Below are 23,529 nucleotides of genomic sequence, written 5' to 3' on the forward strand. Positions count from 1 at the left end.
ATATTGTTCTTAAAATAAAATTCTAGACAAAAATATCATTCAAAATTCGCTATAATAAATTAAATTTTATGGTGTCATTGTCTGATATTGTTATTGTATTCCTAACAATTTCCTAAGATAACGCAGATGCAGTGTTTTCGTTAGTTTCGCTAGTGATGATGACCTTGAGCTATTGATAACTTGAATTCTGTGTTGTTGGTGGTTCTTAAGCAAGCATGGATCGACGATTGATCTATTTATTCTCTTAAATAATTTTAAATAGCAGTTAATTAGTTGCTCTCTCTCTCTCACTTTCATTCTCTCTTCTTATGCCATATGATTCACTAAAATTTTGTTATTTTTCTTTTTAGTGTGAAATATTTTTTCGCACTGGCAAAATGATAAAAATTTTATTAATAAAATAAACTATATTATGTTAACCACGTGCTTAATTAAATAAAAAGAAAAAAAATTACGAAAAAAAATATTAAAAATAAAAACAATAATAACACCTATTTAAGCAATTTTATATTTGTTTTGCCATATTGTGTATGGCAAATGCAATTTTACGTGACGTTTTATCGACAACTAAAAAGCTAAATCTAAACAGTGCAAAGTGTAATAAAGAAACTGATAATACCATCAGCACCACAACCAACTCTAGCACCAGCCACAGCACTATCAATAACAATTGTACTAAAACAACCCACCGTTTAGTTGATTTTGTATGTTCGTGTGTGTGTCATCACCCAACAAAGCTCTCGGCTGATTCACCCCACTTGATAGCCAAGCTATTGCCGGTCAATATAACAGTTAATAACAATAAAAGCAATACCACCGATTTGAACGATGAAACATTAGACTTTCGCAATTCGTATACAAGTTCAGAAGATTGTCTACGTTCAAATTGTCCAATAGAATATTTTAAATTTCGCACAATTGAAACATTTTCAAATCTAAACATTTCGTCATCTACAGCATTTGAAAATACCTCTAACGAAGAGGTTACGGACGCGGATACCCCACAAACACCACCCAGAGAATATAGCGCCAATTTTAGAGCTTTGGGTATATTACAAGAGAAACGTTCTCCCTTATTTGGTCCAGCTTTGAATACACCCTCCGGAGGAGTGTCATTGCGTAGCCAGAAACCTTACTATACACAGCGTATTCTTAAAAGAGAAGATCTTATATTATCTTCTAAGTCTGTTAAGAGATTTAAGGAAAATATCGATTATACAGCCACCGAAGCAATAAGTATGAATGGCGGGAAACAATTAAATAATGGACCATTGGGAACATTTACAAAATCAAACTCAACTGGAAGGGTGGGAAATGGTGGTATTGATATAAATCGTAATAATGGTGCACCTAGAAATTGGGTAAGTTTTTAATGGATTCTCTATTTAATTAAGTAATTTATGATATTTTTAAGTCAATTTTCAATACCAATACGATTGCCCGATTTTTGTGAATTTTTTTATTCTAAAATTTTAATAACTTTTTTGGCATTTTGCTATTCTGAGTTCTGAGTAAAATTGGACTTAGCATTGCCATATGTTGTCAATCAGTTGTCTGATACTTTTCCCGAAAAAAAAACACAATAAAACAATCTAATTATTGTATTTCGAATTTTTAACATTTTTTAATTGAGTATAAATAGATTTTATAATTCGTCTTAAGATGATTGAAGGAAAACAGGGTTGTAACAGACACTTTTCGTGGTTTTTGAAGAATGATTAGAACATGAAGTTCCGGTTTTATGACTCTTCTCGCAAAACTTGTTGACAAATTTATTTGCAAATCTCAGTGTTGTCAAGTAATGGTCTATCATTTGATCAGACTTTAAATCGGTTTGAAATGTCTACGGTGTAAACCCACACGGGTATATTATACTTAATGAAAGATCCCATCTTGGTGTATTGCAATCCGGGGGTAGATAGGTGCTACCAATACCTCTAGTCGGCTGGGACTATAAATTGGTGTTTACAGTTGACTGCCTGGCTTAGTCCTTGCATAAATTGAAAAGAGGTCTAACCAGAGAACCACATAATCTGGTACTACGGGTGGCCAGTTGCACTCATGACTATGTTCTGGCGGTCAGTTGGTTGAGGTTCCTTCGGGATCCACGTAGTGGCTGAGGGTAAAACCCAAATTCGTGGGAAGAGTGAGTTGCGATTAAAAAACTGATTTAAGGTAAAGTCAATATTTCGGGATAAGTTCGGTGCTGTTGCCGAAACAACAGATACTCCACAGAGGAGTGACTGTGGGACTAATCGTTAAAAATGAGTTGGTATTAATTGTATATGATACGGGATGAATGTGGGGTATGCGGCCCTCACCCCACCCGTATACCTATAATGAATGTGTCGTATTCTTTTCTCTTATGAATGTGTCGGATAAATGGGAAGTGTTTTGGGTTGTCTGATAATGGATGAAAGGTATCATATCACAGTGTGCCCTTGTGAGTAAGAACAAAGTCTCGGCTCATTTGATGGATTCGTACTTCGGTCTAGGTACTGTTGCCAAATCAACAGAGGCCATCCCATCTGCGTGGTTGTAAACGAAAATGATGTTTTACAACTAGGAAGTTACGCAGCGGGGCAGCAATGGTCAGAGGTTAGATAGCTCAAGTTCTCTAGCTAAGTTCTACATGAACCGGTCCAATCCATGCACAAAAATTGCCTATCGTTATCTCAGTTTACACTCAGCACCTAATTTACTCTAAGAGTTTAGATTGGTAAACTCCATTTTGTTACCACCGGTTGTCAGATTAATTAACACATTAAGGAGACATCTAATGAAAGTGGTTACTGCAAGTGTAGAAGCAGCTTTCCTATGTGAATTCCTTCCTACGATATTTCGTTGTTATCCCTGGCAGCATTCTTGATAATCTAGTTGTGATTCCTGAGTCTACATCTATGTCCTGCTTTTCATTAGTCGTTAACGATTGTACCCATTTGAAAATGTATTTTCAGAGGGTATACGTTTAACTTAACTGATAGAGCAGGTTATTCGCAGAGAATATGAAAAACCGACTCTTCCTTTTCCTTGTCTTTGAAACTGCGACCAAGCCGGGTTTTCTTAATTTCGGGTTATAATATGTCTTGTACTGATCTCATTGAAACAAGGTGACAATAAATTGGTCTCTCTTTATGCATATGCCTTGATTACTCCATTTTTAAGATAGAACCTGAGGAACTGAAACTGCATTGTAGATATCTAGTCTATGCCCTACATTGAGGCATACAAACGAGGGTAATGTATATATGATAGCCAGCCTTGACAAATCTTTCTTGCATTATCTGACAAATATGAAAGTGGTTGTTGTCTGCAAATATTGAGGTCATATAGTACCCTACAGAGTGACATAATCCAAACACTACAGTTGCTGAGAAGACTTCTGCTTCTTTGAAGAACACATCAAAACCAAGATCGAAGTTTATTTTAGAACCATCTGTGATGATGCACTCTCTCCCGGATGGAACTCTAACTTGAATGAGTTTGTCAAAGTTCGTATGTGTATATTTAGTATGGTTGGCTCAAGGTTGGTCTGCAACTTCTGGATGAGATAAGCCTTTACATGAGTTAAGTTTCTCACAAATATGATGCGCAATATAGTATTCAGAGTTTTCGAACCAATAGTTCTTAAAGCACCTGTTATTTCACTGCATACTGAGCATTGAACTTTGTTGTATTGCTCTGCAATAAATGTATTCTTCTTTAAGTCCAAAATACAAGGGATCTGTATATTACAGATTCCACTGTTTTATTTACAATTTCTCTTGAATTAAATTTTGAGCCCAAACAAAAATAACTAAAATTCATTGATACTAGTACAAGTAAAACACAACTCGTCGTAAATAATTTCTCTAAATAATTAATTTTATTGTGTTTTTAGTCTGGTATTGTTTGGCACAACTGAACAAAAAAAAAATCAGCTTATACTCTCTTTTACCGCATTCAATGAATATTCAATTGCACTTAAACAAATAGGGAAAGAAAATTACTTAAAACAAATATCAAACCACAGACGTGTTTGAAATAAACAAATAATTTTTAATACATTGACGGACATACTATACACACTAGTATATACATGTTATACTTTAAGAGGTAATGGAAAAACGTTTAATTATTTAAATTAACACATATTCATATATACAAAGGTAAACGGACAGAGAAAGAGAAATACAAAATAAATTGTATAATTTTTTAAATTTTGTTGATTTTTTTTAAACTGGCAGTTGTGTGCTGCACAGTGGAGTTATTTCTTTTCTTTAGCAAAAAGTGGAAATAATTCTGTAATTTCTAGATGTCCAATCCGCCCAGAATATCCTTAACAAAAGAAGTGAACGTGTCAAAATTCCCATTATTTGGAAACTATTAAGCACACTCACTGCAAGTCTATGGATTCAAATTCATAACACAAATCTTACAATAAGAAATTTTTGATTTAACTTCCCTTTCTTTCCGATTTGTTCCCACTGTGCAGCGTAAAAAAGTATTAAACCATATTCTACGTACAGTGAAAAAATATAATAACAAATTGTTGAAATAAATACTACTAATTATTAAACAAGTGTTTTTGTATTTTTTGTTGTCTGTAAAGAATTCCATTGAAATTAAAAGTCAACAAACATGTTTTTGGAAAAATAAAAAAAACAATCTTTAAAATTATTAAAAAAAATATGATAATTGGTCAAGGTCGTTTAACGTTTACACTTCACAGTAATTAGCTTTAATCTTATGGGTTTATATAGTTGTTCCACTTTCGTGGTGAATTGCAACTGCTTGAAATTTAAACGTGTATTTGATTCATTTAATTTAATAGCTAAATACAGATTGTGTGAGAAATGTTGTAAGAAAATATATTCACTTTAAAGAAATTGTTTTAATACTTAAAGTAAATACTCTATGGAAGATCGTTCAGAGATTGGACAACTAACCGGCTTTTTTGTTATATGAGATATTATTAATATTACAAACATCGAATGCCCCCCAGATGCACTGAGAAAGGATTTAATATACATCTTTACCTATAAGCAATCAGCGCGGAAAATTTTTAATAAATCTCCAACTATCTGTCTGTCTGTATCTATCTATCTATCTATCTATCTATCTATCTATCTATCTATCTATCTATCTATCTATCTATCTATCTATCTATCTATCTATCTATCATCTATCTATCTATCTATCTATCTATCTATCTATCTATCTATCTATCTATCTATCTATCTATCTATCTATTTATTTATTTATTTATTTATTTATTTATTTATTTATTTATTAATCTATCTATCTATCTATCTATCTATCTATCTATCTATCTATCTATCTATCTATCTATCTATCTATCTATCTATCTATCTATCTATCTATCTATCTATCTATCTATCTATCTATCTATCTATCTATCTATCTATCTATCTATCTATCTATCTATCTATCTAGTCTATCTAGTCTATAGTCTAGTCTATAGTCTAGTCTATAGTCTAGTCTATAGTCTAGTCTATAGTCTAGTCTATAGTCTAGTCTATAGTCTAGTCTATAGTCTAGTCAATAGTCTAGTCTAGTCTATAGTCTAGTCTATAGTCTAGTCTATAGTCTAGTCTATAGTCTAGTCTAGTCTATAGTCTATAGTCTAGTCTATAGTCTAGTCTAGTCTAGTCTAGTCTATAGTCTAGTCTAGTCTATAGTCTAGTCTATAGTCTAGTCTATAGTCTAGTCTATAGTCTAGTCTATAGCCTAGTCTATAGTCTAGTCTATAGTATAGTCTATAGTCTAGTCTATAGTCTAGTCTATAGTCTAGTCTATAGTCTAGTCTATAGTCTAGTCTATAGTCTAGTCTATAGTCTAGTCTATAGTCTAGTCTATAGTCTAGTCTATAGTCTAGTCTATAGTCTAGTCTATAGTCTAGTCTATAGTCTAGTGTAGTCTATAGTCTAGTCTATAGTCTAGTCTATAGTCTAGTCTATAGTCTAGTCTATAGTCTAGTCTATAGTCTAGTCTATAGTCTAGTCTATAGTCTAGTCTATAGTCTAGTCTATAGTCTAGTCTATAGTCTAGTCTATAGTCTAGTCTATAGTCTAGTCTATAGTCTATTCTATAGTCTAGTCTATAGTCTAGTCTATAGTCTAGTTCAGTCTAGTCTAGTCTTGTTTTTATTCTAGTATAGTCCTTGGTATAGTATAGTCTTTAGTCTTGTATACAGTCTAGTTTTGGGGTTCTGCATCTTTTTCCAAATCTACCAAAAATTACTAGTGTAGGATACATATGTTCGACGGACGCCGACTAGTTTAAATAGTAAAACTGATTGGAACAGGTAAAACTAAATTTCATATAACTTTTATATATAAAGTTACCAACTGCGTTATATAGTAATAGAAATTCTTTTGAAAACAATCGTAATATTTATGTTTAGAATATTTTATTTCCTTTCGTTTTTACTTCACAACATTTAATTTTTGAGCCACACCTTTAAGACATGTAAACATTTGCGATTATTAAATAAATTATTGCATGTGCCAAGTAACAATACATTCGAGACATGTTAGTAGGAAAAACTAAATAAATGCATACAGTGTCTAGTAAAAGTTTAACAATGTATGCAATAAGTTTAGGACATTGAATCTGGACAATACAAAATGTAGTTTTGCAATATACATACAATATTTTCTCTGTTATATGTTTTGCTTGTCACTGTAAACAAATAAGAACACATGAGTACATAACATATAACAAAACCCCTTTTATTTGTTGGCTTTATAAAATTTTAATAAAATCGTTATTTATTGTTTGTTATGAAAGCGAACCATCTATTTTTCGTTAAACCTTAAAAATCATAAGGGTTGTAAGTTTTAAGAGTCACAAAGTTAGTTTTAAGATAATGTAATGAATTGATTTATTTACAAAAAGTGAAATCTAAAATAATGTGAAATCATGTCAACTTTAGTTACATTGATTTAAAAATTGGTTTCAGCTGAAAGACCTGCAAACCTGAAACTTGCAAAACCAAAACTTTTAAGTCGGTATCGATGTAGGGTATCACAGACGAATTAATTTTCGGAAGTAGGTATGCATAACCTCAATCATGGTTCTGTCTTGCTCTTAGGATTTGACTATTTCAGGCTATTGATACTGTAGGCAACTTAGTGGTTTTAAAAAATACGTATAATCTGTCTCCTTGCCAGACATGGGGTCTAATGATTACACAAAGTAATCGCCTTTATGATCATTTACAATTACTTGTCATTGATCAGTCATGGATTTGACTATTTCAGAAAGCCTGCAGTGTCTACTGTAGGCAACATCGTGGTTTTGGAAAATACAGATAAACTGTCTCCTTGCCAGGCATGGGAGGTAATGATTACACAAAATAATTGACTACATGATCAATTACAATTACTTGTAATATGTAATTGAGAAATAACCAATTACAGCATTTTGCCTTATTAGAACTATATAGTTGACTTGAAGAGTACCAGAAGATTCCTCTTCCTAACTACGACCAGTGGTGAGCGCTTAAAAGAACTTTCCGTATAAAACAATTTCTTTTACTGGAAAGAGGACGGCCTTTTTCCTTTTTCAGTGTCTGGTTTACTCCTCAGCATTTTTAGGAATATGTTTTTCAAAAGCCCGCAATTTCAGCGTTGATTCAGCTAACGTTTTCGTCTTCTCAATAGCTGACTTGGTTTTACTCTCATTTTTGATTTCTGGTTAAAAAGACGTACAGCTTGGTTTTGACAGTATTTTAGAAAACGAGGAGATAATTTTTGTTTGTGTTTAATGTTTAACTCATTCGAAGATGGAATTATCTTTTGTTCTAAAATCTTTGGAACTGTCCTTAGCTGGACTCACTATCAACTTCTTTCTCTGTTCCTCATATAGCCACTTTTGCAGATCGAAAACTTGGTTATGTAAGTAACCCACTTGCTGCAACATCTATTCAACTTCAACCTGGTAGCGAAAAGTTGATGGTGATGATGTTTTTATTAATGGACTCGGAAATTGAATCTTCTAATAATGTTTAGATTGCTTGTAGTCCATACCAAGTACAACTTTCTCCTTAATTTTTAAAAATGACGAGTTTTCTACTTGATGCATTGTTCGCTCGTATTTCGTAGTAATTTTTCGAGAGTGATCGCAGGATCACGTCGATACATTTGGCCTAATCTGTAGATTTGATAGTAACTGTCGATAAGACATGTACAACTATAGTGTAATGACGTTTGTAATGTACAAAATATTCGTCCTTTAAGATCTTATCGTATACTCTAGAATAAAGTTCTGAGTTGAATGTAAACCTTATACGATAACCAAGATAATTCTATGAAAAATTAAGTCTAAAGTCTTAGTTAGAAAATCAGTTTTATTTCATAACTGGTGGGTATCATTTGGTCGGCTATGCCCGACTATACTTGTTTAATTGTTCTCTTTTTTTAGAACATACATAACTGATATGAAAATAGCTCAAATATAACTTAAAAACTGAGTGTTTTTTCATACAAATTTCCTAAAGTAATTAAAATAAAATATTTCTCATCTTTAGTTTAATATCTAACAGAAAAAAATATCAAAAAAAAGATAAGATTACAAAGATCCAGTAAACCTATACAAAATGAAATGATGCTTCTTAAATAAACCAAATACAAAGTACTTTAATATAAATACTTTGTTAAAAAAATGAATGCATACAAAAATGGTTACACTTGCACAATCACGTTCGTTTTTATTACAATATTTATTTAAAATTCCTTTTAAATCTTGTTTTTTTTTCATATTTCAATTCTTAATTGCATATTTTTACTATAAACCATATGTTTTTATATGTTTTGTACTCCCTTTTACTTTTACTTTAGGTTTATGTCAAAGGAGAAAATAAAACAACCATTAAGTTTTCTTTATCATAAATTCAATGTATTGCAAGCAACTACCACTTTTTAGACGAAATGTTTGTAGTAAAAAAATGCATTTATGTACCATAAAATCATACTCGTAACTTAAAAGTAGGTTAAAATACGTAAGAAATATTACACTCAACGAAAAGTTTTAGTTAATGACATATATGTTTATAATACTTACTATAGGATAGAGTATTTCAAATCAAATTTATAGTAGTTAGTTAGTTTGAAAGGAGGATGTATACACATCAAATCCGAAGAAATACACCTAGGCCTCAATCGGGCCTGTTGTGCGCTCCTCAACCAGTGCCACGGGTGGGAATCGAACCCACCACCTCTGGTCTACCAGACTAGAACACTAACCACTAACCTACCGGAGGCCACTTATAGTAGTTAAAATGGCCCCTGCATTAGTCATTCTTTAAGTCACTCATATACTACGTATTAAGTTAATACTGCCTTCTATTTGGTGTTTCAGGGGCCAAAGGATCAAATATATTTAAAGGATATAATTTATTTTAACAAAATTTCGAAAGTTTTTCGTATGCGATAATTCAGCCATAGATTGTGAATTATTAAATCTATTTAGCTAAAGCCATAAATTTCCCCAACGTTGCTAGTTAACTTGCCCATGTATGAATTGTGCGTCCCTTTCCTATATTCTGTGTATTCCATTCTACGTTAGTTTTGGTGAAGTCATTTAATTGATTTCTGGTCAATGAATCTGGTCAATTCATTACCACTTGTGGCAGTTTTCCTATCCATAAGGAATGTTATTACCGTATGATTAGGCACAAACGAATACGTGCATACCCCCAGGGGCAAGAAAACAAGAAAACTTGTTAAAGGACCCTCATCTTGGTGCATTGTATAGTCTGCCGCACTATAAACAAATGATGTCATTTCACTCCTCGAACTTTCTTGGAATGATTTGATTTGAAGTCGAACAAGAAAACCACATAATCTGATATTAAGGGTGGCTGTACAGTTGTTTAAAGATTCTTCGTGATCCACGTAGTGTCTGTGGTTTAAACCCAAACTTCGTGTGGAGAGAAAATAGCGGTTAAAAGAGTTAGTGGTCCGTCTGTCCATGTAAACCTTGTAAGCAAACTACAGGTCGCAATTTTGAAGATAATTCAATGATATTTGGTACATGATCTTTTCTGGTACCTATTGAAAATGGTTACCATCTGTCGATTATTTCAAATAGCCCCCATACAACTGAACTCCCGAATAGGACTTGTAAAATTTGTAATCAAAATACAATTTTTGAGATAATTCAATGAAAATTGTCACATGATCTTTTATGGTACCGTAGACCTATTGAAAATGGTTAACATCGGTTCATTATTTCACCTATCCCCCATACAACTGAACTCTGGAATAGGGTTTTATATTCATAATTATATCTCGACAAAAAGCTGAAAAACCAAGTGCTATACTAGACTTGATGGCCCTCATTCCATAATAATAGGTCCTTATATGACCCTAGCCTTTATCAAAATTTCATTTAAATGTCCACAGTTTTATTCACCAATAAACGACTTAAGTATGTATATTTGAGGCAAGGCACAATTCAACGTAAATGCTTTATTATGGCAACTAAATCACATTTTATTTTTTACTTGTTTTATCTTATCAGTGTGTCGGATGAATGCAGAGTTGAATGATGATGGATTGAAGGTATCTCATACAAGTTATACGATTGAATATTTCTTTCTTATCCAGGTATGTTTAGGGTAAACTCTGTTCATACTAGTTTTACCACAGTATGTTCTCTGTGAAAATGAACAAAGTGTCGGCTTATTTTAGGTCCTGTTTTTGCATCTCGGAAGTTAAGTAATGGGCCAGCAATTGTCAGAGATTCCATAGCTCAAGAACTTGAGGTAAGTGCACGTATAGTGGAAATTTTGGTGCTTAAATAAACTGGATCAGGGCATCCAAATTGACTTTAGTATAGCACATGTTTGAATCAATGTAAAATCCTCCCTTATAGCAAAGTACACACTGTTATTGGACTGCTCAATAACTTACCACTTCTGTGTTTGCATTCCCAAATCACATCATAGATCGAAGGCTATTTCGAAGTCTATGAAACAGTAATTCTGTTAAGGTGGTCTTTATTGCAATTTTGGGGTCTGTATATAGTTTGTTTCTGTCTCACTCTATCGGAGGTTCTTTAAAGAATCACCACACCAATAATTATGATCTAAAACGTCGCTCCTAAACAGTTAACCCCTCTAGCTCTAGCCTTTCCAAGTTGATTGAATAATTAGAAGTATTATATTTCTAATTCCGTTGTCACCTAGAGATTAGTAACCTTACACTCTTCTCGGTGATGGATAATTTAGTAGTAATTTATTCTGGTATGGTTTTTTATGGGCTAGAACAATTCGTCTGCTTAAGAACTTTCTGCTGTGATTTGGGTGCTCAAAATTCGTGGGGCTTGATTCCAACCAAAGTCTCTACTAAAGAAACTAAAATACAGCAATGTGTATTTCTTCGGATCCCATGTAGCGTACATCCACCTTTTAAACTAACTAACAACTAACCAATTGTGCGTACTTGCTGATGTTGTTGATCCTTTGAAGCTTAGGCCGTTAAGTATTGAGTTATACTTAACTTTCGTGTTCTTTGTGACATGATTCTAGTTGAGCCATTGCTCTTTAAGGTCATCCTTTGTATTGTCAGACGTGTTTACTTTGCACAAGTGTTTCATGGACGAGGTATATGGATTTCACTCTATTCCAATTCATTCAATTAAACTTCTTGCAAGAGCCAAAGACTGTTCATGAAGTTTTAGAATAGATACATAGGCTCAAAGTCACCATTGTCACGTCTATGTCCTCAAATGGATAGATATCTTTTAATGTTCAGAAACTCAGTTTCCTGGACGTAATTCCTAAGCATTTACAATCAATTTTAGTGAGGAATGTTATTTCCGGAATAATATCACTCCCAATATACATGGAACTAAACTACCTTAACACATAACTCCCCGACAAATGATGATCACTTGTCATATTTGCTCTTCCATCATGTGCTTCACGCCATTTACTGTTTGTCGCTTTCGTTTGAAATGACTATTCAAAAAACAAATTCTTAGAACAGATTTTGGGTTCAGAATAGCTTAAACTTCTTTAGAATTTAACAAACTTAAGAGTTCTTATCTTATTGGCAACTACTACTTACTAATACCAGTAAAGTCCAAAAAAGTGTTTATTATTTGAAATTTAAGGACAATTTTTTCGTGAGGGTTCTAAAATAGATAGCATTTGAATACTAAAATAAGGAAATAAGCTGTTCAAGTACTAACACGTGTATATATGTGTGTATGTATGTGATTTGCATTTTATATTAAATATTTCATTAAGAATATTCTATACTACAACTACGTACAAAATAAAATGGTACGTGCCTTTTTCTTAAAAATTCCTAGATCCTTTATAAATATGAGTAATTATGAGTTAAATGCAGTTATATATATGTATTATATGTAAAGAGAGAATGTGTATATACATTTTAATATTTACATATTTATAACCAAATTAAAATTTAATTTAAGTAATTATATTTAAGTTCATGGCCCTAGGGATAAATTATTTGAATAAAGATTTAAAGAAATATAAAAAACAATAATAGTTCGGCTATATGAATTGATGTGTAATCTATAACATTCATAATAATATCAAGTATTGTAATCATTGATGGCGCTAAATTTTCCTGATAACTGAATGCAACATGAACTAAATATATAGTATTTTCTAATCAAATATACGTAGAAAATATGTTTGCTATAGTAATTGACTTTAAGGAAATATATTTTATTTGCAAAGATAAATATGATACATTTTACTATTTGCGGTTAATGGTTTTATTGATTTGGAAATCAGCTAGTACAAGTATTTCGTCATTTTTAAATATAATATAAATGAATATATCATTTCAAAAAGGGCATTAGTCACATTTTTTTTAAATGGCTGTAAAACTTTTTGGCTCCATTTTATTCAGGATTTTTAAATATGTTGTTTCTGTAAAAAGGACATATGTTTTACTGTATTCGGATTTGTAGGCAAATTACAAATTTCTAAACTACCCAGCTAGCATTTGTTGAAATTTTTGATCACATTCGAGTCATTTATGACTCTTCTACACGATTAAAATTATCATATGCGCTCATTTTATGATCATAAAAAATACATTCCTCGGAAGAAAATGGTACGCTACTCTTTTAAACGAGACGTTTATGAGCCCCACTTCTGATCAGTTCTGACTCACATTTTAATCTTCTTTGTGTCATTAATAAGCCGAATTATTGGTCGTTTTAGAGTTATTTTTGAATCATATTATAGTTTTTTTTTGTGTCTTTTCTGACTAATTTTTTTAATGTTTCAGAAAAATACTATACAGCAAAAAAACTGTTTTTTTTTTACTATATTCGGATCTGTAGGCAAATTAGAAATTCCTAAACTACCTAGCTAGCATTTTTTGACATTTTTGATCACATTCGAGTCATTTATGACTCTTCTACACAATTAAAATGATCATATATGCGCTCATTTTCTGATCATAAATGATTCATTCCTCGGGAGAAAACGGTACCTTATCCGCGACTCTGCTAAATGAGTCGTTTTTGAGCCCCACTTCTGATCAGTTCTGACTCATTTTTTAACTTTTTTTGAGTCAATAATGAGCCGAATTACTGATTGTTTTAGTGTTATTTTCGAATAATATTATAGTCTTTTATGTGTCTTTTCTAAATAATTTTTTGTATGTTTCAGACAAATACTATATAGCAAAAAACAGTTTTTGATCTTCCGAATGCGCGAAATATAACTACAAAAAATTTATAAACAATCATATTTGAAACACCTGGAAGATCTATTTGAGATTGCTGTACATTTTATTATTGTTTTTAAAATAAAACAGATTTTAAAATTAATTGGAATTATTTAGACCTAGGATAGGGTTAGGTTAGGTTGATAGGAGGGTATATACATCAAATCCGAAGAAATACACGTAGGCCATTATCGGGCCTGTTGTGCGCTCCTTATCAGAAAAAAGGAACTGAATAAATTATTTTTCAGTGTTCAGAAACTCTGTTTCCTGAACGTAATTCCTAAGAATCCTCCAATCTGTGTTAGTCAGGAATGTTATTTCCGGAATTAGTACAACACTTACAAGATACTTGGATTTAACTTCGACGAATGCCTGGCAGTGGCAAAGAAAGTGTTCTAGAGTTTCATTGTCCTCTCCACATGCTCCACATACGTCTAAATCCGCACGTCCAATATGTACCTTCATACTAACTTCAGACTTTCTCATTTTGAGAAGATTTTTCGTCTTGCTCTCACCAGGGTCACCCCATAGGATAATCTTGGTTCTACCCACTATTTCATTATTCCAAGAGATCTTATGGGATTCTCTCACCCATATTTTTAGTCTAGCTTTTGTTGTATCGAATGGTTTTGTGTTTGTCAGGTTAACTACCTCGTGCTCCCTTCCCTTTAAAGCTATTTGTTACCGACTATTCCCAAGTGGGCAGGTACCCATATGAGAGTATTCTCATATGGGAGAGCCACACAAAATTATTTGCTTTAATACAATCCAATAGTTCTATCACCTGATATCGCCCTAATTGGCTTCTGGCTGCCGGTAGAAATATTAACCGCTGTGGGCGCATTCCGTCATTGCTCATACTTCTTCCGTTTTTACTGGGTTAACATTGACTTATTTTAGTGATGAGTCATCCAAATATCGTCCGTAGAAGATCATTAAACATATAAAATTATTATAATTAAATCATAATATAATTTTAATTTCCTTCACAGAAAATCGACTTAATAAATATCATATTAATTGAAATAATTATACTTTTAATTTTCTAAACATAATGAGAATTATATCAATTCATTTTAAGCCACACAAAATTATTTGCCAAATTTTCTATAAGAGTCCTTCTCTGAACCAATTACATAAATAACCACTTAAGATTTGATCATATATCAAGCAGTTCTGCTTGATATATGATCACAAAATAAGTTTTTAAAACCATCATCTATTTAACAACAAGATGATCAATTTATGATTGCTATACATTTTGTTATTGTTTTTTAAATAGTAATTTTTCAATCAAATATCGGGATAATTTTCGAATAATTTTTTAAGCGCTCAACATATTAAACATTTTCAAGTCATCAAAACGGTTAAAAAATGACTCAGTTTACTGATAAATCATCAAACAATATTCCAAATACTAGCTGGGTAAGGGGTTAAAATGTTAAAATTTACCTACGCAATAGCATTTTAATTAATTATTTTAACATGGTCTTCATTTTAGGCAAGTACTTACCACAATCTCTTACAAGTAAGTTGTTTGAAAAAAACTTAAACAGCATCTATATTTCAATGAAGATGCTTAATAAGAATTTAGAATTATAAAGTATTTATATAACACATTATTTATAAGGCGTTATTAATGTACTTCTATGTAATCAGAGCGATATGCAGTAGTCAATGACAAGTATGTTAATAAGGAAGCGGTTACAATTATCGTTAGGGCATTACCACGTCTAAGAAGACATTTCTTGAAAATATGTTCTTTTATCACTGTAGTATTTTATCACTACAGTGAAATAGAAATAGAGTCTTTTGAAGTAATGGACTTATGCCCTTTTCGAATTGCAAATATGTATGAAGTATGTATGAATATCGATACATTAACATTACACTTACTGACTTAGAATTATTTAAAACCCATCAAGTGCGTGTGAGAAATATTTTTTTACTTGAGTGATTAATTTTTGCCTTCTTATCCAATACTTGTTCTAACTTAGGTTAAAATGCAGTGATTTATGAACATTTGTTATTGTATATAATGCCAAGAAGCTAAACAGGTTAACTATACTTGGATTGTATATTATTTCTAAATTTGGTGTAGGTCGGTATAATAGGCATATCGAGGTACTATATTCAAGAGTGTCTATCTTAAAAACCAAACGTTACTAGAAAAAAAATTCTATAATATTGCCAAAATATATATTTCTCTTTGAAATCTATATCACGGACGTGGAATTGTTTGTTGAATAGTATAGTAGTCCCTTCAAGATTTGTTATTGAATATAAAGACGCCATTTAAGAGAGACATGGTCATGGAATACGTTATAGCTTTTCCATAGGCTTGCTGTGAACTACTGATGGTCACATTTATAAGTGTATGGAATTATGAGATCTTACCATTTTAATTAATGTCTGGCTTCAACCTTCACAGAACGAATACTTTAAAACTGATCCAGAGGCTTATGGCAGACTACTGATGGTCATATTTAGAAGTGCATGTGATCGTAAGATCATGACTTTGTAATCTGCAGATGGTACAGCTTTGACAGATAGGCTATTTAGATTTAGAATCTTGTCAATGTGTAACATCCTTTAGCTCTTACAGATCGTGTATGAACTATTTAATACGATCGGCGTTCGAAGTAGTTGGATCAAGCAGTTACCATATATTTATTTCAATTAATGAACAATTTACGAATATTTAAAAGTGCATTGGATCGTGAGTTCAAGAATGTTTGATCTATGGCTGGATTTAGCCCTCACTGATCGCATGTTTTAAATCTGATACCGAATCTTGCAGTATGCTACTCAAGGTCATATTGAAACTTACATGGGCTCTTGAGATAATACATGTTTAATCTGGGACTGGCATTATCCATAGTTTAATAAATGGTTAAGGTCATATTTAGACGAACTTGGGATCCAGACATAATATGTGACTAGCTTCAGTTCATTAAGATTGTGCATGGATCATACTAATACGATCAGCATTAGTATTAAGTAATCTATCGAATTCAACGCTTCATTATATATGAGATTTATGGATATCAAAAAGGCATTTAAAGCAGTTATATTAAGGTCATATTTATACGTGCATGGGATCTTGGCTGAGTTCTTAAAGATACTAATACGATTCAAATACTAAACTACAGATGAACCAAGCAGTTTTTTTGAAAAAAATCTTGTTTTCCAATTATTGAACAGCCTTTATCTGTTTGCAATATTAAAATTTTTGACTTTTGGAACATTTTTATATAAACTTAATCTAAAGGTGACCTTATATGATGGGTAGAGTTAAATGTGAACCGATTTTTTCATACTTTATAAAATAATCAAATTTTTCCCATAACTATAAGGACCTACAACTGTCGACCTAGATTTACTTATACTTATTTATCATATTTTTTTTGACTTCACATAAATATGCATTGTTAAATCTAGTCAAGCATAAAAGGTAACGGATCTGGTTAACCATCGATTAATAACTTAAATTACATTATGTAATATTCCCTACCATTGTAACTGATACTTATTTTTATATGCAAACTAGCAAATGTATGAAGTTTTCCTTCCCTGCAGCATCAATATTACATTAAAATTGCATTGACTATTGACTTCTATATTTAGTGATTAAAATTGAAATCATAATTTTTAACTAAAGTATCTTTTGTATTGGTTTGTCATTTATATATTAAATCAATACATTTGATTGTTTTTTTATATGTTTGCAAATATGTTAAGATTTTGTTCATTCAATTGGAATGTCAGGGTTTTGATTTAGTTTGTAATGTTTTTTTCTAATCTTAATCACTAAATATTTGTGTGAAATAATAAAACTGACCATTGTTGTGTGAAATATAAAGACTTTTTATTATTTATTAATCAGTGATAATTATTTTAAAATAATTTTTAGACAGTGCATTTCAAAATTAGTGTTTAGAATGTTGATGATTATATTGGTTGTTTTTTTGTTTTTCACTTTTCACGCCTTTATGTATTTATATAAACTTTTTGGAACTAAATCTAGAAATACGATTTACGTACCAGGCTTTTGTTATAGTAATTCAGTCCACAAACGGCTGCTATTTGGGTGATTTTTCAAGCCCAATAGTTTTAAAAAGTAATTATAGCTGGTCTATCAGCATAACTTAGTGACTTAACAGAAAATAATTGAGAGTTATAAATCGCATAGCTGTGTGGACCATTTTACAGAACTGTTTCACGTAATCACCAGTCAGTATATGGGGATTATTAAAAAATAAAGCATTTGAATTGTTTTTAACTTTATTTTCAGGGGGTTCAGTTGTATGGGGGTTAGGTGAAAAAATGGACTGATTTTAACCATTTTCAATAATCTTTGTTCTTGGGTCAAAACAAACGTGTATTTGATAACAACGTTTACATGGACACACGGTCGGTCGGACGGACGGACATCGTTAAATCGATCGACTCAGAAAGTGCATCTGACTAATATTTTAATACGTTACAAACATCAGCACAAACGCATAATACCCTTTCCACTATAGTGTAGTAGGGTATAAAAAGGATTTTTTACGTAGAGGAGGAAATATACTCCTATCGTAATTAATTTTGGTAGAGAGTGGTAGTGAATTTTGACTTTCAAGTCATATTACTGAAGGGGAGATTTCTACGGGGGATAGGGTTAAATGAGGCCCGATCATTACAAAAACCGGTAGTGTCATTAAAAGTTCTATAAAACTAAGTTTTAGCCGACTTTTGTTGATATAATAAAACATTAGGGTGCTAGGCGAGATAATGGACCGATTTGATCCATTATCAATAGACTTCATCATGTGTGACCTGTACCGTGCGCACAAGGTTTACAGCCAGACGGACGTACATAGTTTACCCTCTCAGAAAACGATTCTAAGCCGATTGATATACTTTAAGGTGGGTATATGAGGAATATTTTTGTATCTTACAAACATCACTACTAAAGTGGTGTAGGGTATACAAACATTATTGATCATGGTGCAATGTAACAATCTTCATTGGAGTAAGCTTCAGCTTCATTTTTGATGAAATAAGTTTTGATTATGCAACAAGCTGAATTGAATGAATTGTTCACAGCAAGTTCACGATTGCAATTTTCTCTTTGAAGAGAATACAAATTTGAGGGGAAAAAACATTTCACTTCTATCTAGGGACTGAGCCTGACAACCTGACATCGCTGAACACAATTTTGTGTTAAATTATCGGTCAATCGATCACGACTGGTCCGGTCATTTCTCCTTTATATAGTAGTAGCTATAGACTAGAGGAAGCAACTATATAAGCTTACACGGACTGGTAAATGTCTGATTGCTTTGCGTTAGTAACTTTCATATAGAGACGTATTGGATGATCTACAAAGAAAATAAGAATTCTCTCTTCCACACGGATGACACAAGTAGGGAAATTGTATCGATATCGTACATCCATCGCCATTCAAACTACTCTATTATCCGACATATTCATAAGATCTTCTGTTTGAGAAATGTTTACAGTTTCACTGACCACAATATTTTGGTAAAGTCAATTCAAGTTGTTCACATAGTAAAATATATGAAGCTATAGAGAGAATCATTTAACAGATATGAATTTTAAGGGTTTATCCTAGAACTATTAAAGAGATAATCGGTTGTTTTTTATGGCAAGTGGTCAACATTAAAGCATGATAGTTTGCTTTAATTTGACTCTGTAATTAAAAAAAATCTTCCAAAGTGGCATTTGTGTAATTAATATATATAATATGTGCGAAAATTCACACTAATCCAGATTTCAGATTTACATTTTAAATGTGGATCTATTAGAAAATTAAACTTCTAATAGTTTAAACTTTTTCACTTCCTACTTGTATACATTGTTATTTTCAAATATTTAATCTTCTTACAAAAAATTCACACTGAATTATCTCGCATGTATTGGAGCATAAGTGTAGTAACATGTGTCAACACATTCACTTGTATATTCATACATGTCTATGCACTTGTTGCAAGCACTGTACATTGACCGCAATCAATTTTGAGCAGAACTCAAATTTCTACCTCAAATTGTACTCATTTGGTGTGATGGTTGTTGGTCCCTTTAACTTAGACCAGACTAGAATAGATAGAATTGGTTTGACTTAACTTGAGGTGTCTACATAGTAGTATATTATGTGTATGTGTGTGTGTGTGTAAACATATTACATATTGTAATCTAAAACCCTTATTCACAACAAATTGCAAATACTACATGGACTGACTACTGAAATACATTGTTTGTTTGTCGTTCGTGGTTGGTTTGGCCCTCAAATGTATAGAGCAGATGACGACGTTTGTGTTTTGATATATATATAGTTTTTTTTTGCAGCTGAATAAAAACTAAAAACAAAAACAACAAAAAAAATTATAAAAAGCCTACAAATACCTAGAAGAGAATAGTTATGTTCAAATTGGCGTTGTAAACGGTGGTGATTTAAATACAATTAAATAACGGACAAATATTTACAGTTAATTACTGCAAGCAGCAACAATAACCGGTTAAAGCTCCGTCCGCAAACAAGGATATAAAATTTTGAAATTATGAGTGAAAATGGACCAGGATGTCGGAAATATAATAATGGAATTTTATACAAGAATTTGTAAAAGTTTTTTATGAATTTAAATTTGTGTTCTATTTAAAATAATTGCATTAAAGAAACCTTATAAGTGCTTTTAGTGAAATCAAAAGAATCTTTTGCAATAATTTATGTTAAATCAATTGAAATCTTGTTGTACAAAGCCCTTTATCCTCCACGTCCTATTTAAAATTCCCCTAATTCCTTTTACTTGTGCTAAAAATTTATAATAATATGCCAAATATTGACCCGGGCGAAAATAACGATACTTTTAACAAGTTTGACAACTTGCAACTAACAAAACCCACGTCACTGGAAAGTTTGACTTGTGAACAGCATCAACTTTTAGAGGATAGTTCTAAAGCTGAAAGTTCTCGTAACATACACTCTGATCCGGAGGAGACTCAAGCTAAGACCAAAAGTCGTTCACGTTTTTCCTCTGCTCTTAAAAAGCTCTCACGTTCTACTCGTAAAAAAGAGAAACCAAATATCAAAGGCTCTTCCACAGCTACCGAATCTTCTGAGCAGATTGTTTCAAGTGGAACTGAAGATTTACCCGAATCTAAACTGTCAACAGATGAGGATAAGAAATCAAAGAAAAAGAAGAAATCTGGTAAATCTTTATTTGGACTGAAAAAGTCCAAGGTAGTGCCGAAACAAGACCAAGACACAAAACTAAATTTCGAAGAACAGGAGACTGCAAAACTTTTGCAGCCGATTTTTCAGGATAATGAAAATGAAGTAGTTGTTACTACGGAACGTCTAACACCTTTGAACTCTAGAAGTAAAGTTCAAATTACCATAAAATCGAAGAAAATCGAAACCGTGGCTTCACAAGAACTATTAAATAAAAACCCAGCAACTCCATCATCATCACCAACGCCAACGCCGTCCCCAAGCAATAACACCAATACCTTAGATGATAATAAACCTAAGACCTCAGATACCGTGACGAAATCATCTGATGAACCATTAGATAAAAGCAAAAAACTCAAACCTAAACATACAACTCAAACGACGCAGAAACCCTCAACAACAGCAACAGCACAATCTAAAAGTAAACAGCAAGAAGAGATAACAATCACTCAAAGTTCTAAAGATACGCCACCCAAAGAGAGAGCACCCACTAAGCCATCACGCTTAACAACGACAACAAATACGAGTACGACAACATCTACACCTACCAGTCAAACGAGTACAAGCAGTGGTGCAATACGCAAAACATCTACCACAACTAGAGCAGCTATTAAACTAGTAACGGGTGCAAAATCCAAACAAAAATCATCGTCTTTGAAGACCGCAAAAGGATCCAGCGCCAGCAATAACAGCACAGCTGTCAATACGACAACAGCCGCAACAGATAAAACTGTAGCAACGACAAAAAAGGAAACAGAATTAATGATAAATCCACAAAGAGGTCACAGACTTCCAAGACCTACCTCAACAACAACACCACCACCAAATACTGTTAAGCAACCCCAACTTGTGGAATCAGCAGTTGCTGAACCAGCAACAGCCACACATGCAACTCAAGCCATAGATCATACATCACTGCCAACGAATTCATTAATCCAAAAACAACTACAACCAACAACACCCGACAGTCTGACTACTTGTAAAAGTTTACCACAAACATCGTCTGAAATTCAATCTTCTTCAACTAACGCTTCATTGGCAACACCGCCGACGCCGCCGATTTCAATCACAACAACATCAGCCACCGACGACATTACCACTGTTAGACAGCAGCAACAGGAAAATATACAAACATCTCCCATTGACAATTCGAATTCAGTTCAATTAAAAACCTTTCCACAAGCAGACGATCACATCTCAATAGCGGAAAGTGTTAAACCAGGCGATTATTCCACGCATTACGATTCCCTTGAAGCTATCAAGGAACCGGTTACCGTACATTTCGCTGTAGGCAGTCCAGTTAGAGCTCCTTTCCAGCAGTCTTTATTTGAGTTTACCATTCAGCAACCGGTCAATCTATCGGAAAAATACATTGACGACAAAGATACATCCTTAGCAGAGGCAAATCGTCGTCGCATACACTATATATCACAGTCGAGTATATACGACGAGTTAAATTCGTTGGAATTGAAACGTTCTCATTTCCGTTATCAATCGGGTGTTAGTGATTTATCTTTGGATACGGACGAAAACCAAGTTTCACTTGAAGAGTTACAACAGATGCCAGCTTTTGGTGATTTAACTATGGATCAAGATATGGAACCGGTAAGAATATTAGCATATATTAGTATGTCTTAATGGAATTGTGCTGTTATCCGGTAATATGTGTTTAAATTAACCGGAGTGTTTTAAGTTCATGGGACCTCCAAAAATGTTTGCATATTTTGGGATTAATCTGACGTCTGAATAACGTAGTCCTTACCTAAGATATTGTAACATTAAATGGAGCATGAGTTTTTATATATTTGGATTACTTTTGCTCTAATCCTAGACCTCGGAAGATACCTAATCTGGGTGCTATGACTTATAAAGATCCAATATATACATACCATAACTATTTGAGTAAAATACTGAATCGATATTGATCCATTTATGATTACCCGCAACATTCAACATACGATTATGTATTTTCGACTTGAGAGATTATATGAGTGCCATAGTCAATTATCGTCCGCTTCTACAAAATTTTAGTATATCCAAAACATTTTTAAATGGATGTCGTTAAAAACTAAAGCGTGTTTAGGTTATATATCGCATCAAAGCGATATTTTATAATGTTATGTTCCACACAGTTGGATCAAATTTTGTGTTGATATCATAACTTGATCTTAAGAGAGTGAACTTATATGGAAGCTATATTCGATTATGGACTGATCTAGGAAAACATTTTGTATAGATTTTAACATCAATTTCGAGAATATGTAAATTTTTATAAAAGTAATAGGAAATTGTGCACCTTTTTCCTCAATTATATGTATATTCTGGGTCCTTATTAAATTCAGAGACAATCTAGCCATATCCGCCTATCTATTGAAATCACTATAAGGATAAAAGCTAGACAGTTTGATAACGTTTGGTATTGGAAATGTTTTATCATTCATAACTGATTTAAAAATACTAGAATATCGATGAAATTATACATAAAAAGTCTTATGTGAACGTAAATCTCTTAACCTAGTTTTATGAGGATCGGTTTATAATTGACTCTATCCCAGATATAAGGCTGCC

At 32.5% G+C, this 23,529-nt stretch overlaps 1 protein-coding gene across 2 annotated transcripts in view; it reads left to right on the forward strand.

The window, feature by feature from the left end:
- Nucleotides 1–384: 384 nt before the first annotated feature.
- The window catches only part of LOC111677236 (mucin-5AC), a 30,281-nt gene continuing 7,136 nt past the window's right edge, over nucleotides 385–23,529 (forward strand). The window contains exon 1 of one of the 2 annotated variants that reach the window (XM_023438329.2): nucleotides 385–1,361. In XM_023438329.2, the coding sequence (XP_023294097.2) occupies nucleotides 531–1,361 (831 nt within the window). In that variant the 5' untranslated portion in view covers nucleotides 385–530. Of the gene's footprint in view, nucleotides 1,362–20,149; nucleotides 22,567–23,529 lie in introns of those variants that run through there. The other variant, XM_023438328.2, reaches the window with a different exon arrangement.

Source organism: Lucilia cuprina, chromosome 6 (genome assembly GCF_022045245.1).
Source record: "Lucilia cuprina isolate Lc7/37 chromosome 6, ASM2204524v1, whole genome shotgun sequence".
NCBI classification, from domain to species: Eukaryota; Metazoa; Arthropoda; class Insecta; order Diptera; family Calliphoridae; genus Lucilia; species Lucilia cuprina.